At 38.1% G+C, this 17,999-nt stretch overlaps 1 protein-coding gene across 1 annotated transcript in view; it reads left to right on the forward strand.

Moving 5' to 3' along the window:
* The first annotated feature begins 265 nt into the window (after window positions 1-265).
* Window positions 266-17,999, forward strand: part of LOC139978589 (uncharacterized) — a 35,728-nt gene continuing 17,994 nt past the window's right edge. The window contains exon 1 of the mRNA XM_071988931.1: window positions 266-561. Within this exon, the coding sequence (XP_071845032.1) occupies window positions 453-561 (109 nt within the window). The 5' untranslated portion in view covers window positions 266-452. The remainder of the gene's footprint in view (window positions 562-17,999) is intronic.

A 17,999-nucleotide genomic window follows, 5' to 3' on the forward strand; every position in this document is an offset into this window, starting at 1 on the left:
TTTTGGTATCGCCAATTGTGTACAATGGTAAAGGAAGTCTCCTACAAAGTCTTAAAAAGACTTAACAAAGTAGGAGACTCCATTACAAGACTCTTGGAGACAAGGTAGGAGACTCCATCTTTGTGTCACATTGAATGTTGAGCTTTGACCCATTGGCTAAATACAACATGTCTTCTTGTTCTGCTACGTGTAAGACCAGTTGTAGTGTATTGCCCAGTAGTGGTACATCCTGCTTCCGTATGTGTTACTAGCTTATTACAGAACTACCGTCTAATTCATCCATCACTTCAAACTTTGATAGACGTGAAGCGATAACCTTAATATCCTCCCGGTTGAATTCAAAAGTGATAAGCATACTGATTAAGACGGCTTCGCCACTACATTCATGAGTATACCAGTTCAGATATAGTTGACCTCTAGTTGCCTGCTTCCCAGTGAATATAGCGGACGTAATGACTTTTACTTCAGTTCCTAAATTGATGTTAACCATGTTCTCTTATAGGCTCATTGGTATCTTTCTCATTACTGTTTTCGTTTGCAAAGCTCAAGTTATGGACGGAGGTAAGTAGACACTTTGTTCCCTTTTTCCTTTTGAATATTATTTGTAGAACTGGAATATTTAACAGCGGATGTGTTTATGTTGTCATGTATTCTCCTTGTGGCTAATATCATGTATAGCATTATATTCCCCTTGTTAGAGAATCGTGATACACACCTGACGATGCAAGGAGACTGGGGTTAAAAGCGGATCAGTAAGTTCGTTATTTGGTTTTTTTCGTGCCCAGGTTCTTTCTTGGGTGACTTTTCTTAAAAAGTATCTCCATGTTCTGTGACAATGAGTCTATATTGCTAATGGTTTTAAAAGCCATTTTGTTTTCTTGAATTTGTTTATATGAGTTCTGCAGATACTGTGGACCGTTGATGAATTTTGAGCTCACTACAATTAATACATTTATACTCAATCTGACGCCTTTCTCTCGGAAGTAGGAGACTTGTCACGTTTACATTTCCTTAGCTTTCACAACGGTTCACCATTTGAGTCAGTTAAAGTCACATGACTTTGGCCTAATGTAATATCAAAGGGGTTTGTCTGACTCAGAATGAGTAACTTACATGTTTCCATGCTTGAGATATGAGATGTAGGTAGAAATTTTCGCTGTATTATTCTGTTGACTTCAGATGACTCATGACCTCGAATAAGATTGATAAAGTCCCTAAAACGATAACATGATTGAAAAAACGGTTTTCGGTGGGGTTGTACAGTATAACACAGTACTTTATCTTAGCAAGCGCCGTAGAAACGTGGTTATGATAACTAAGACAATATCGCACTGCACTATACTTGACAATGCGTCACCACGTTGATGCCTTAAATTATTTAGATTATGTTGCGTACCATCTAATTTCATCAATGGGTAACCATTGTTCCATCTGATTTCATCAATGGGCAACCATTTTTTCCACAAGGAAGTTACAAATGTGTGACATTTGATCATGGCATGACAGGTGCGATCAATAACCAGTGTTTCCATTTTTCAGAAATGAAATTCCCCGAATTGCGCCACTGCATATTCTGAAATCGGGTGACTATTTCCCAAAATAGACTGATTTCAACGGTTGTTAGCCCTGATTACTGTAGGGTATATTCGAACCCGACCCGTAACCCTAAACCCTAACTCTAACCCTTGTTAGTCCCATTAATATTTTCCGATATTGTTGTATTTCGGGGAATTACCTTCTAAGTAGGAACACTGTCACGAACCTAATTTATACAATAGATCTTGGTACTTATTACTAGGGATAAACTATACCCCATTGCAAAAAAAAAAGGACCAACAGTATATGCTCTTCGTAGTTTTCATTTCTGCATTAATAGAACGTAAACGTACAAAAAGCATTCCTCTGCTAAATGTACTAAAATCTTGTGAATACCACTTTTGAATAGTGCTAACCCAAAATTGCTCACGAAAAATTGCACTGATACACAATAATAGAACGACATGTAACTTGTTTACGACCGACGTACCACAAAGAAACGTTAAAGAACAGAAATCGGAATCGGCTCCAACTATAGACCATGCTCACATGTCGTATTCCACACGCAAACTATTGAAAAGTTTAAAATTTCAAATCTGCCAAGTAGTCCTTTTTAGAGAGAATGACAATGAACTACATAGTAAGCATGAATAACAGAAAAGTGTGTGCGAGTCTGGCTCGCAACAATGACCAATCATTAAATTGTATATGATAAGTAGTGCAGTATTTAATACAGTCCTGTAATGTCAACCTGTGCTATGCCTTCTGCATTCGTATAGATATTCGCATCGTGTCAGATAATCCTCGCGAGGGACACGTTGAAGTTTTCTTAGAGGGTGAGTGGGGGACTATTTCCACAACCGACTTTGATGAGGATACAACCACGGTGATCTGCAGACAACTAGGATTTCACGGTCCAGAAGAAACAATTAAATCCACAGAGCATCTTGGACCCCTCAGCTCACCGGAATGGAACATTAAGTGTCCTGAGGGGGCAGAGTCAATCCTTGGCTGTGACATAAGTAAAAGGGGAGCATTGACATATACTCGTCCTACTCGTTCCAGCTTACTACTTGGAACCATGATAATGACCTTGGGGTCACCTGTAAAGGTGAGTCTACATGCATGAGCGTCTGAATGAAGAATGCTCTGGGAATACTTCAGAGGATTATTACCGTAATGAAGTTAGTATGAAAAAAATCTTACATGATAACATTATCTCCTTAAATATATATATATATATATATATATTTATATTAACAGTGGAATTACGACCTTCCTTACCGCTTTCGAACCTCTGGCCATACAATCAGCGTCCATAGCCCTAGTGGTTAGGGTGTCCGCGTACACAGCGGAAGGCCCGGGTTCGAATCCCGGTGGAGGCTGGAAGTTTCTTCACCGTTCTTGATTTTCCAACTCATTAAGATTTGCATTTATATTTATTTATTTGCCTTTGTCGTTTACCTCCATTGCATTAAGTTAAAGTCTGTTCAAAATATCTCTTTCGAGATCCGGCTTTAGGATTCACAAATGATTTCGAGTTGGTTAGCATCATGTTTGATCTCTGGCGGAAGGCAAAATATGTCACAAAAAACAGAACTAGTATTGTTCGATACAGGTGACAAACGCCTACAGTGGAATTACGAATCTCCTTACCGGTTTCGAACCTCTGGACATACAATCAGCGTCCATAGCCTAGTGGTTAGGGTGTCCGCGTACAGAGCGGAAGGCCCGGGTTCATACCCGGTGGAGGCTGGGAGTTTTTTCACTGTTCTTGATTTTCCAACTCATTACGACTTTCATTTTCATATATATATATATATATATATTTCGCAGACTCCATTTCGTATGTTCGAATGCTTAAGTGAAAACAAGAATTGCATAGCAAATGCGTTCTTTTCTTCTTTGTCAGAATGTCAATTAAAACATCGAGATATATTTTTTATAATAATGTGTAGATGTTTTCTTTGCATTTTTCGTTTAGAATTAGAAGAAGGTCTCCCCTCGTGGATGTATTTAGTCTTCGATGTGACTTTATCCTTGCTCCTATTTGTCTTCATACTCGTGTTTGCTTATTTGGCCTACTACTTCGCTAAGCGAGGAAAGACGACTCCGTGTACCAAACTACCACCTGACTCCAAATCCAACCCTACTTACGAGACCTATGTCACCCCAATGGAAGCCACACAGGTAAGATAGGAATTTCTTTTCTTTACAAAATGGTGATTTGTTTGAAGAAACAAAAAGGAGTGTGTCAATCCTAAGCTAATTTCCGCTCCTAAAAAGATTAATTGTTCGACTGTATTCCACTTTCCGTCAGCTTCGCTTATTCTTAACTCAGACAAAAGGATCAGTGCAATTTACAGTGCAATTTTTGATGGATGGATGGATGCATGGGCGGCGATCACGGGGGTGGGTGGGGAGGAAGGGGGGACATGTCCCCCAATATTTTAGGTGGGGGATATAATATCTAATAACCCCCCCTCCAATTTTAAATTTTGGTGGTATAGTTTTTATGTGTGGCTATAAATAGCAAATAATGCGTGAGATTATTTATCCAAATCCTATTTGGCGGTGGCTAAAACTTCATCCAACACATGCTGCATGAGGTAAATGACTCTTCGTTGTCGTTTCTGTGATTTCATGATTATTATCATAATATCTGTACATCTCTTGTGTATGAGTGTAAGTACGTACAATCATACATATGATCCACATTGATATGGGTTCACTGGGTTTCCATTTGGCCTGTTTCCTACAAGATTTCTATCTGCAGGCGCGTAGCCAAGGGGGGAGGGGTGGGCGAAGGGGAAGACCGCCCCCTCGAGCATATTTTTTATGATATCGAAGTTTTATAAGAGATTATAATATTTGTACACCAATAAATTAACTGTGTCTGAATTTTCGAAAATTCCGTGACCAACATTCTTCATCATACTTCCCTCTAATCGTGCAATTTTTGACCGGTTTGTTAGGGGTTGAAGGGGATTTTCCATATTGGTTGTCCATAGATGAAATTTTGTGCAACATTATGGGTATGTTTTGAAGTGAATTTATTATTCAAATTCTGAACAAATAATGGGTTTAAAACTTTGAAAAGTGGGGCTGACGGGTATTGTGGACCGTTACGTAATATTACCTACAAAAGCAATGATTCACATGAGATGCGATGAGGTCGAACATGATGCGTGACTGGTGACAATCTTGAAAGGGGTTATGAATGAAAGAACTAATTGCAAAAACTTGGTTTTCAGGCAAAAACGTACATCTGTTGGTCATTTTCAAGCCCAGAAGTGCCATTTTCGGTGATAAGGGGGCTATCAAAACCAGAAATGTTCTTGTACGCTGCGCGCCAACCAAATGTGGCGCTCCGCTTTGATAGTAATTCGCGCCCCCGGGTAACAAAATCAAATAGCATTCCATCCCCAACATTCACTTCGGACAACTACCGGTTTCATGTCTACTAAACATACATGATTCATTCAATGCTAATGAACGGAGGGAGTGGGGGCAGGTGACAAGGTTCATCCCTTTCCCTCCGCCCAATTCAAATCGTTCTGGCAAACAATTACATTTGCACATTTTGGAGAATAAAAAGCATATTTGCTATCATCGGTTTGCAAACAAACTCTTTCCCCCAGTTCAACCAATACCAAGCCCTTCCCACTGCCCCCACTTTTCTTCTCCACAAATGTCTCCCAAAATGATTTGACCAAATTTGACGAAATGATATTGCACGACCGGCATCAGATCTGGTCTTTGTTTGCCTTTGTAAGGCCTTCTGAGCCTCCTTGTTAAATGACGTCATTCAGTCAAGGGTTCAGAGATAGAATAAGGTGACCATAGTTTTTTCCAGGAGATCAGGGGACATGTGGACATCAAGGGTTAGTACCTACACTGTACTTTGAATAAAAGTCATTATGATGGTCACCCAGTGTTTTGGTTGTCCCAGATTCCAAAAATGCCGAAGGTTAATTACAAGCTATGAAATTAGTCAACGATCTGGGTTGCCTATCTTTTGCTGTGAGTCACGCATGAAATTTATGTATGTAGCCTAGTTGTAAACAGTTACTGCGCTCAACCTAAGTTCCAGTTGTCTCTAGGAATAGGCAGCCAGACAGGCAAACTTGAACTAATTCAGGGCATTTTTCCAAATTTCATGAATATTCCAGGGAAGGCACATAAACAAGGAGACAATTCCTGGGTACCTATTAATCCGGGAACGGCATATGAAATATGGGGACTGTCGCCGAAAATCGGGGATGTCATGGTCATATAGGTCATTAAAACGTTCTTAAGCTTTCACAAACTGACCAAAACGTTTTTAACAATGTAGAAAAACTGCAGACTACCGTAACCCGACTACCATAAGAACAATGGACTGCAAACTTTGATTGACCTTTGCCGATGACGCTTTACGGTCAAAGATCAAAGGTCATTAAAACCCCAAAAATGGGTTTATATTGTTTAGCCACAACTGTACCATAATTAATCACGAAAACAAACTGATTCCGTCTAAGTTATCACACTTTTAATTTCTACATCGTATTACATTTCAAAGGTCAGTGGAGTTTCAAAGCTTACAAAAACCCCACTGAGTAGCAGCAAATATGACCTAAAACTGTAAAGGTCATGTTCTTCAAACTTGCTTGGTGTATACTTGTAAATATGACATCGTGATGACATTGTACAGCCTTTGCTCAAAGTAATGGCAACCGACCAAAATTCGTAGATGAAACCTGCAACTCCCTGGATCGCCTCATTGTTAATGTTTATATTTTAAAGTTAATCACAATATTTCTTCTTATTATTTTTAGCATGGCTACACCGAGTATGCCTTGGTAGAAGGAAAAGCATCGGAGGAAGCAGAAGTCATCAAGATGGCGATTGTAGAAGATAAAGAGGGTTCTACTTACGCTAATATGTCATAAAGACAAACCAAAATGGGGGACTACAAGTGAAACGTATTTTGTTCTATCATATCTAGTTGGAATAGATCTAGTCCATGTACTACATAGGTTTAATATATAATGCGTATATGTTGCGTTGGGTTGTTATTTTGATCATTACATGTTACATTAACACATAATATATAGGCACATATAATCAACCATACAGACACCTTAATATGACACTTATGTATGCGCTAAGGATATAATCATCCGGGTTTTTTTCTTCGATGATGCAGTTTTCACCTATATAATCTAGCTTAAACAGAAGAACTTTTATTTCCTTCGAATTTCATGTCAGGTATATAGTTGTATCGCCTTTGCCGAAACCTTTGAGCAGTTAGTGTGAACATTTATATTTTATATAGTAAATCCATTTTGTAAGCCTATTCTAAACAATATTCATGACTAAAAAATGTCATTTTCTGGTTTTCATGGACTTTACATAAAAATCCACACATTTAAAGGTTAAATGTTTCCAGACTGTTCGTAGGCTCTACATTAATGTAAATGTTTATACACAAAGGGTGAACATGTCTCTCTCCTTAACTATTGCACAACATACAGGACGAACAGTATGCAATTCACTGTGTATGTTAAACATAAATCATAGTGACCTCCAAAGTATAGATTAACTCTATTATCACCCAACTAACGGTATAGAATCTTGCGCATATTCTTCGGTACTATACTTCACTTAAATCATTTCGCGTTTGTTAGTACGAAATTATCTCCCACGACGTAAGTTTAAAACATATAAAGGGGGATGGCCATTGACTCGTTCAACCGGACTCCCATGTCAGGTGGGGGAAGGGGTCCTCCCAGAAGCCCCCACCCCTCTACCAGAAAAAGAAGGCATTTTAGACGTCATATTTGGCTGTTCATTAGGTCTATACGTGTGTTTTGTGTGTGGAAAGGGTCGTGAAAGTGTTTTTAAAGTGTTTTTTATAGCTTCCCAAGTGTCAGTCACATTTGAATATGACCTACGACCGCATTAAAAGTTGTTACTTTCTATTGTGGCTCTTTACATTAAATAAGCCCATGGTCAACAATATTTGCCTCAAGCTGAGGAGGCTAAAGAGGCGGCGAAACTTGCAATTGGCCATCTTCAGTATTTAGTAGTATACTGATTCAATTATCAGCAGAATATGAGTGCATGAAAGCCACTTGATGGCATTTATATAACCACTATAGTTCCTTGTTTTAATGGAGGGGAAGTAAAACCTATAGTTCCTTGTTTTAATAGAGGGGAAGTAAAATCTGTTATCTTCAGATTTTGGTATTTACGTTCGCCGTGTTGTATGAAGAGTGTTGTTCAGGTGTTCCTTTTCTCGGTTTTCTAACACGACAGCTTTATGGTTTGTTACTTTTATCTATGATCACTGACTTTTGTAAAAGCCAGCCTTTCTTTATAGTATATCTTCCAAAAAACATGAGCGTATGGATGTATCAACCTTGACATGACAACACTCTAGGTTAATCTGGGCTCGTGAATTTCATTATTCTACTTGAATGTCTTCATAACCGCTTTAAAGTTTCTCCTGTTTGAAAACTAACAACTTGTCTCATCAAAATGGTGCGTGGTGCACGGAAAGCCAGTGGGGACAAGAAGAAACAAGGAGAAATCAAAACCAATCAGGACCGTACCTTAACACAGACTACGCTGTCTCGGCTTAGACAACAGGCTCATCATAGGTATGACTTCCGCGATTCTGCCAACTCGGTTTCTGACGAGGAGGAAGGCACACAATCAGACCTTACAGAGAGGCTGAACAAAGCCATTGAAAAAGCTATCAAAGGAGTCTCAGCTGAATTACGTAACCTCGAAAAGGATTTTCAGAGAGAACTAAGAGTACATGCCGAGGAAATCGATAGTCTTAAAGCGGAAAACCAGGATATCAGAAAACAATGCAAAGAAATCAACGACAGAATTTCAAACGTGGAGAGTCAATACGAGACACATTCTATGCTTCTTAACAGGCAAGAACGCTACTCGAGGAAAAACAATCTTCATATTGTCGGCTACACTACTGAAAACAATGAAGAATGTTTGGCGATAGCCAAATCGGTGTTCGATAAGATTGGCAAGCCAGACTGTATCATTGAAAGGGCTCAAAGAGACGGCAGACCGGTTGAGGGCCGAAATCGCCATATTCTGGTTAAACTCTCCTTTTTTCAAGACAAGCTGTTTATTCTCAAAAATGCTAGAAAGAAGCTGGAACAAGACACCTTTTTCATAACTGATGACCTTACGCCAGCAGATTTGAAAGAGAAGAAGAAGGGGGCAACCAAGGTATCGGATCTCTACAGAAACGGCACCAAGCTACGCTTCCAGAGAGGTCAGTGGAGACTTGCAGATGGTCGTCCATACAAGTTTGTTGAGCAGTAAAGTCCTCTTGTTTTCCAGTCGCAGATTTGGCGGACACCTTCTTTAGACGTTACTTTTTATTCACTGTGACCCACTGTCGAAGTCGAAACAGTCCATATGGCCCACTTTCCCTGGGCCTTGTTTCCTTATGGGATAATTAGGATTTGGTCTGATATTTTCAAATTAAACCTTTTTCCTGTGGGATTGACTTATTTTTTTCCTTTCATTTTATTAAAACCTCGCTTCCACGAATTGATCAGATATAGTTGTGTGCAGTTCTTCATTGTTTTATATATGTGCCTTGGATCCTTAGGATTACATATAGCGGTAAGCTTATTATAATTACTTTTGTCTATAGTAGGCTCGATCGCTGCTATTTCAATCTCTAATATAAAAATTGTAACGTATAATGCTAGGGGTCTCAGGCAATTTTCCAAACGCAATAAGGTTTTTGCCTTTTTAAAAAACCACAATAACCATATTTCCTTCATTCAAGAAACCCATAGTACCGTGCTTGACGAGCATCGATGGAGTCAAGAATGGGGTGGAAAGGTATTTTATTCTCACGGGTCTTCATCTAGTAGGGGTACTTGTATACTTTTTAACCCCAGTCTAGATGTGACGGTTCTTAACTCCAAACTTGACAACCATGGTCGTTTTATTATTCTAGATGTGCAGATTCTTGATAAAACGTATTCTATTGTTTGCATTTATGCCCCCAACATACCTCTCCGTCCTTCTTTGATAGGCTGTCAGCCGATATTAGTGGCTTTGCCTGTGAAAGTGTTATAATCGGGGGAGATTTTAACTTTGTTTTCAATACTGACATCGATAAGAAGGGGGGAGTCCCACAGACTAATTTTCACGCCAGAGAGCATTGTTTGGAGTTGATGAATGTTTTCGATTTGGTCGATGTTTGGCGTGAACGCAATCCCTTTAAGTCCGATTTTACTTGGTCTTCCAATACTATTTCTGGGATCCATTGTAGACTAGATTGCTTTCTAATTTCTAGACATTTACTTCAGTTGATTTCCAATTGTTATATTTCACCAGGGCTGCATTCAGATCACTCTCTTGTTATATTAAACATCCATTGCTCTTCTGATATACGGGGTCCTGGGTACTGGAAGTTAAACAATTCATTGTTACAGGATTCCATATATGTTGATCAGATTACACGCCTGTTACTTTCCGAGCGGAATGGTGTAAATGATCTTAATCCCAGTGCTAAGTGAGAGTTTATTAAATACAAAGTCCGTATGGCTACTACTAGCTATTCAAAATTAAAAGCAAAACAACAGCGTCACTATGAAAGGAATCTTTTGAATAAGATATCCCAGCTCGAAAGGTCTTATTACGATTTAGGCTCAGTGGAAACTTTGAGAAATTTAAAAGATACGAGATCTGAGCTCGAATCCCTGTATCATAAAAAGCTTGATGGGATCATCGTTAGGTCGCGAGCGCAGTGGGTCGAATACGGTAAAAGAAACTCAAAATATTTTTTGAATCTCGAAAAACATAATCAAGCAAATAATGTTATTCAGAGATTGAAAACTGACAATAACGACATACTTATTGAAAAACGGGAAATATTGGCTAATCTGAGGGACTTCTATGCCACTTTGTATACCAGTGGAGAGGTGGACCCATCGTTAATTTTTTCCAATATATTTAATTATAATAAGCTGAGTATGGATGAAGCAGATTGTTGTGATGGGCCTATGACATCTGCTGAGTGTGTTGACGCTCTGAATTTATTGTCCATTGGTAAATCCCCTGTTAGTGTTGGACTTTCAGTCGATTTTTACAAGAAATTTTGGCCAGTTATCGGGGATTGTGTGGTAAATGCTTTGAATTACGCTAATACTAATTTTGACTTGTCTGCCGAGCAGGGTCGTGCAATTATTACCTTAATTCCAAAGCATGGCAAGGATAAGGACTTTATTGAGAACTATCGTCCAATCTCACCCCTCAACACTGACTACAAGATCTGCGCAAAAGTGTTACCAACAAGAATTAAACTTGTTCTCCCCAAAGTGATTAGCAATAACCAGACCGGTTTCCTTAAAAACCGCTTTATTGGGGAAAACGTCCGCTTTGTTCTAGATTTAATTGAGTATTGTAACACGAGGAACAAAACAGGTGTACTGTTCCTCGTGGACTTCGAAAAAGCTTTTGACAGTGTGGAATGGGAGTTTATTTTCACCTCCCTTAGATTCTTTGGTTTTGGGGAAAGTTTTATTAACAGGGTTAAAACTTTGTATTCTAACAATTCCGCCAGAATCATTAACAATGGGTACTCTTGCCATTTGTGCTGAGGTTCTCACACTGTGTGTAAATGATAATAATGCTATCAATGGTATATCTCTTTTTGACAACAACATTACAATTTTACAATATGCGGACGATACGACCATGTTTTTAGACGGTAGTTATAGTTCTTTAAAAGAAACTATTAGTACTTTTAGTACTTTTGAGAAGTCGTCGGGTCTAAAAGTCAATATGGAAAAATCTTCCCTTTTCCCACTAGGTAGACAGACACAGAGGGATCCATGGTTTCGTAAAATCTTTGGGTTGAACTGGTCTAACGGTCCTGTTGCTTTATTAGGCGTCTCTTTTACAAATAACAGATCAGATCTTTTCAGCTTTCGAGGCTCAAACGTTTATTGGGTGTCTGGTCGCAGAGGGACCTTACTCCAATGGGAAAAGTTACCATTGTTAAAGCCCTCGGGCTTTCACAGTTGGTTTATCTCTTTCAAATTCTTCCAAATCCCCCACAAGAGTTTATAACAGAACTAGATGCCATTATTTTTCGTTTCATTTGGAGTGGGAAACCCGAAAAAATTCGCCGTTCCTCTATGATTGGTACTATCAGTTCAGGTGGACTAAATGTCACACATACTAAGTATTTTATTCATAGTCTTAAGTGTACCTGGGTGAACAGATACAACAACAGTAGCGATAACTACTGAAAACTGTTTTTCGATTTTCATTTGAAAAAGTACGGCAAATCACTATTGTTTAACTGTAATTATAAAATAAACGACATTCATATTAGTAATGCATTTATTTATGATGTCTGCCATGCATGGTCATTGCACTCTTTTATTACGCCTAATTCCAACTATGGTGAACAGATAATTTGGAACAATTCGTTTATTAAAATTAACAATAAGATGGTTTTTTACAACTCAATGTTCCAAAAAGGTATTTGGCAGGTGAAACATCTGTTTGACAATGACAATCGTCCATTGTCAATACTGCGTTTCAGAGAGAAGTATAGATTAGATTATTGCCCATTTACTGTTTACTATGGAATTATTTCGTCTATCCCTACAGCATGGAAGGTTGGACTGATGAAGGTTTATAAGGATACTGTTAATAGCTCAAGTGAATATCCCCAATTTATTCCCTTTGTCTCTAAACATATTTATAAAAGCCTTATTACTCGTGTTAGCACTCCTCCTGCGGCTGTAGCCAAATGGAATCTTTATTTTAATATCACAGCCACCCAATGGGAGAAAATTTTTCAAGCCCCGTTTCGCTCTGTCAGAGATTCCAAGATGCAATATTTTCAATTTCGCTTCCTCCATCGCATTATTGGAACAAACCACTACCGTCATAAAATAGGGCAAATCGATAACCCACGATGTCACTTTTGTGGCCGCTATGACGAGACCCTGTTACATCTGTTTTGGGACTGCCCTATTATATCGAACTTTATTTTTGCTATTTTTGGCAGACAATTTATACTTTCGAAGAATGACATTTGCTTTGGGTTTCATTATTCTGTAAATCATCCATATAATTTCTTAATTTTTCATCTCAAGTACTTCATCTTTAGTAAGACAAATTCGAACACGGAAATGAGTTGTAGAGATTTTTTATATTGCTATTAAACTTGAGAAAGAACTCAAGCAAAGAGGCAAAGCTTTCATTTCTTACGAGCAGTTAAAAGACTCATTTAGTAATTGCACTATACTGTTCAGTTAATATCGATTCATATTGGTTATTGTATGTACCTATCATTACTTGTAAAAGGTTTTTGACCTTATTGTATTCAAATTTGTTCGAATTGGCACAAGAATGTTACCAATAAAGATACCAAGCGTGGTAAAAAAAAAGAAGAAAAAAAGAAAAAAAAAAGAATTATACAGCATCACGACCTTGCCTATAATTAATTTTACGACAATAAATATTGTAAAGAAATAAAAAAAAAACATGAGCGTATTTAAACTAATTAATGTTTCCATTAATATCTATAAAAGGCACTTTCTTGGGGTGTACGAGTATTGATCATGCAATTAACAAATCTCGAATTTTCAAATGTATCGATATTGTCTTTGTTATTTAGAATCAAACCTGCAGACTAACGGTACACCGTATAATCAAAACAAGGAACTGATTGGTTATAGGGTGTTAATATGAATTTAATTACCATTTACTACAATCAACTCAAAAAGCTACTGGTGTCAAAATATCCTTTCGTGCGAGTGTATTGACCGTTTAAGTTTAACTTCTGAGATTTAAAATTAAGGTGCTCTACTTTGAATAACAATCATGTAAGAATTTTTTGCCTGAAGCATATATTGTACTGCCTAGCATGGTTTTGGTAGAGCTGTACAAAATATATATATATGGGTAAATATATGGGAAAATGAGGCAAAATTGCAGTTTTACAGTTTTTGTTAAGCTACTTACAATACACAAAAACTACTATATTGACAATCAAAAGAATATAAATATATGTTTATTGAAACAAGGAAACTTCATGTCTTTCTTTCTATTGTTAATTCCGAATTTCGCCAAATTCGAGTACTACAAAGCTTTTTTATTACTTGTATATTAAAGCTTAACGTTAGAAGGAACATGCGAAAGCTGTATTCTCCATTGATTTGATCCTTACTACTTATATTTAAAAAGAAATCACACAATGACATCTATCTTGAACGGAAACAGTCTGCTTAAATGTATACTCAGGGCTCTGTCTATTCCCTATACATCGGAATGACATTGCGATGACCAGTGATATCAACGTTAATGCTACAATTTAGATGTTTGAAAGGAACGTAGTATATAACATAGGATTTAATTGGATTCATTTTACACATTTGCTCCACGCGGTTCTTAGGAGAAAGATAACACCCATGACAACAAATACATTTCTTGAAGTTGTCTCTTGCGACACTGAAATTCGACCGGAATACTGTGTGATAACTGACGGCTTGTAGGAATAATATTTGAATTTCGGCACTATACCCTTACATTAATTTCCCTAATCTACAGGCCTAAGAAAATGATTATCTCGGAACTCTTACTCGACGCTTTCCGAAACAACATATTACACAGACCCATAGGTCTAGAACGCATCTTCACGATCATAACAAATAATAATATAATATTCTTTCCGCTTCAACCTTCACGACGCACAAGGTTGAAAGTCGTTGGCAGAATACTGCCAGCATTTTCGGTACTCGTCCTTCAAATATATTTTACTTATTAATAATGACCATCTCTGCAAGCAGATGCGTGCATTTTAAATCCTCTGAGAGAGTAGCTTCATTTTCGGTGTGAGGATTACCTAGACATAACCCAAAAAACACTAGGCCCTAACGAGCACCATCCCTTTTTCTTTAACTTTTGAATTGACCGTGTGACAATTAAGGGAATAAAAGGCGAGTAGTCTATCATGTACATCCGGCAGTATTGCTACACCACCAGACAAAGATTCCATCCCTAACGCCAAACATTACATGTGTCTATATGGCGAAACTTTAAAGAGGTCATGACACGTAAAATCCATCTAATCGAGAGTAACTTCCTCTGAATCTATGAGAAAATCTATGTTCAAAACTATTCTCAACACATTCAAGGACTAATTAGAAATTAACGTTTTAATATTCGCATTGGAAAAAAGACTTCTGAAAAATGCGATTTGAAAACAAGACTATGATGACGTCATAGTAGGAACGCAAATGCCAAGCTCAGGCATGTACCGGATCCGCGACGATCATACCGTCACACCACACGCACATTTACACTGAGAGAACAACCACTGTATTACGTTACAAATTTCAAGTTTGTTTTTCAATATGTTGTAAATATCCGAGAGAAATGCCGGTCCGTTGTGTTGTTGGGGGCTGCAGTAATGTCATATTCCATGCAAATAGCCTTCATCGATGGCCGAAGGACGAAAAAACACGGCGATTATGACCAAGTTAGTGCAGAACACCAGCGCCGATTTCACTGGGCCTAGCAAGTATACAGCTCCGTATTTAGCGAACACTTCACGGACGCAGACTACGATCCCTTCTTTCTTATGATATAAAACAAATACGTAAGCGAGTCGTTCTTCTAAAAACTCCGAAGACCAGATCGGGGAAGAGGAAACCTCCAGTTGGACAAGTGGCGATCCTTTGGAGGAAGCGCAGCCGAGCACTAGTACTAGTAGTACTAGTATTAGCGTTACTACACTGAAGTCGCAAGAGACGAAGAGTTTTTGCTGTATCATCTGAATTAACACACCCTTCATTGCCCTATTGTGTAGTAAGCTATGTGGTAAGCTTCAGAAGGGATGGGTTACATCTTCTTGTGAAAAATCTTAGTGCCCCAATTTATTTCTGGAATATGCTGGGTCAATTAGTTATGGCAACAATAATTCTTATTAGTATTCCAGGAAAACCATTTTTTTCTTGGGGAGGGAGTGGGGGTGATAGGGATGGGTCAAAATAAGTAGTTAAAAAGACTATATTCCAAAGGGTGTTTAAATCTCACAGCGATTTATTTTAAACAGTCAAAGAGCCAAAAATTCATACAATGTAGTTCATTCAAAATCAGTTCTAGACAGACATTCTGGACAATCCGAACAAGCCTGTGACTAAACCAACATTAACAACAATCATTGCATTATATGACACAAAAATAATACTGTACTTTCCATAGACAGTATCATTTTTAAATTGCACTGATATAATTTGTGACATCAAAGGAGGTTTAAGGAAAAATAACTAACATGAAATTTTTGGCTTTAAGCCTACAAAACAGATGCATGTCCATCGCTATCAATCGTTGTTGTGACAAATTAATTAGAATAAACCAGAAGCAAATACAATAAAGGGTAATTTAAACCAAGAAACACTGCACAACGCAAATCACATGGAACAATGTTACCCACGCACGACGACATGTACAACACTGTCGCGCAACATGAAACACAGCATCACACGCATTAAAACAATTGAAGACCATTAACAGGGTGTACTAATGAGTTTTTGAAGATAGATTGTTAAACAAACCTGCTGCTGAAGAAACAAAGTCTTAACATTCAAGAGTTCTGCTGCCTCCATTGGTCTTTATTATGACTTTCCGCAAATATCATTGGAGATACGGATATTTTGACTTCCAGATTAAAGGTACGATCGAAGCAAACATGTCTGGGAGGTAAATGCTCCTATAAAGGTCAATCACTTTCACTTATGCACATATTACATGACATCAAAATCACGCCAATACATGTGTCCAAATGCTTCCAAAAATTGCCTTCTTTTTTCATTGTTGATGTTGGGTCTGGAAAATGACCATTTCTTCCTTAATTAGAAGTCTTGAATATCAATATATCAACACTGAGGGAACACTGACGCATTGATAATCCAACACAATCGTAGAATAGAAAAGGTGCTTCTGGAAGGATTTCTCAACCAAGGCTTCCAATACAATTGAGTTTTCTCCTGGCAACTTGAATTCAATGTACTGACCATTGGCTGGAAACTCACTTCTGATCCTTTGTACTACACATGATGGTAGCACAACCATGACGTGTCTTGCTAGGAACCCCCAACACCTTTGAACCTGTTGACGGTAGGCTATGTATCTGTACTGCCTGAAATACAATGATGAAAGTTCAAATGAATAAATGTGGTGGGCCCATGATGTCCACAATAACAAGCAGTGATACAATGTACAGTTATGGTTACATTTGTTATGAATATACACCTTCTATGTTACATGAAACATTCTTTAGTTTCAGACAAATGATTTGCAAACACCAGGCCTAAGTAATAGCCTAACAATGGGCATAAAATGACACAAATGCCTACCTAACATGGCTGCATAATGCAGTTTACATCCCCGAGCCAAACTTTCAGTATTCAACCAACCCTACTAGTACTACGCAGAATACTGTAAATGTATGATGTACTCTTATTAGCAGCACCGGTGTAGTACAACACATAGCCAACATACTGTACATATGTGTTGTAAGGTTTCTATGGTTGTTAAGTCACCGTAACAAAACCAACAATACGGTTTCGGCAGTTCCGCGAATTCCAACGACACATTCAAAGAATGTACTGGATTTTTTATATATTTTTTTTCGTTACAAAATTCTTACCACGTTGTATGCTCCTTGTAATAGTTCCGAACGGTTTTCTTCTTCGATATATTATGGAGCTTCAATTTCGTCTCGTTTTACAGGCTCGAACTGATACGGTTCTATGCCTAACAGTAACATCCCAGGTCCACCCACAACGTTCGGTTCCATATGAGCATGATCATTGCCTTCACTCTCTGCTTCGAATATGAGAAAGGGCACTCTAATTCTAGCCCAATTTCACTGCCTGGTGAAGGACCACTATCACTTTGAACTTCGGTTGCCGCATTTGTTTCTAAATCTGCCATTCCACGGAAAATTTAGATTTGATTTCGCGCTGACTTGATATCGATTTTTTGTGTATTTATGTACACTTGTCATATGTGTAAGTTACGTGTATATATGTTCGGAGGAAACAGCGAGAGCAAATCATTTTGTAGCGACAAGAAGAAAAATTCACTTGCAAGCAATGGAAAGATAACTTTTTCAGAGCGCGAGGCGCGGTTTGGGGCAAGTCTTCAATGCCTTTAACCTAGAGAGTTTGTCTTTTGGTAAGAGTGCTTCTTAGTTCAGTGCACATAGTTGAGCTGATTTAGTTTCTTTTGTATGTTGATCACTCCTTGGAACCTTTTACCAGCATCACACTAGGAACTTCCAAAAGATCAGGTTTGACCAATTATCTGTAATATATCTGATCTTGTTCTCAAAACAGCCTTAATTTACATTTTGTAAAGACAACAACACTTCCTTTTCTTTGTCTGTTTGTTATTCTAGAACG

This window comes from Apostichopus japonicus, chromosome 13 (assembly GCF_037975245.1).
Source record: "Apostichopus japonicus isolate 1M-3 chromosome 13, ASM3797524v1, whole genome shotgun sequence".
NCBI lineage: Eukaryota > Metazoa > Echinodermata > Holothuroidea > Aspidochirotida > Stichopodidae > Apostichopus > Apostichopus japonicus.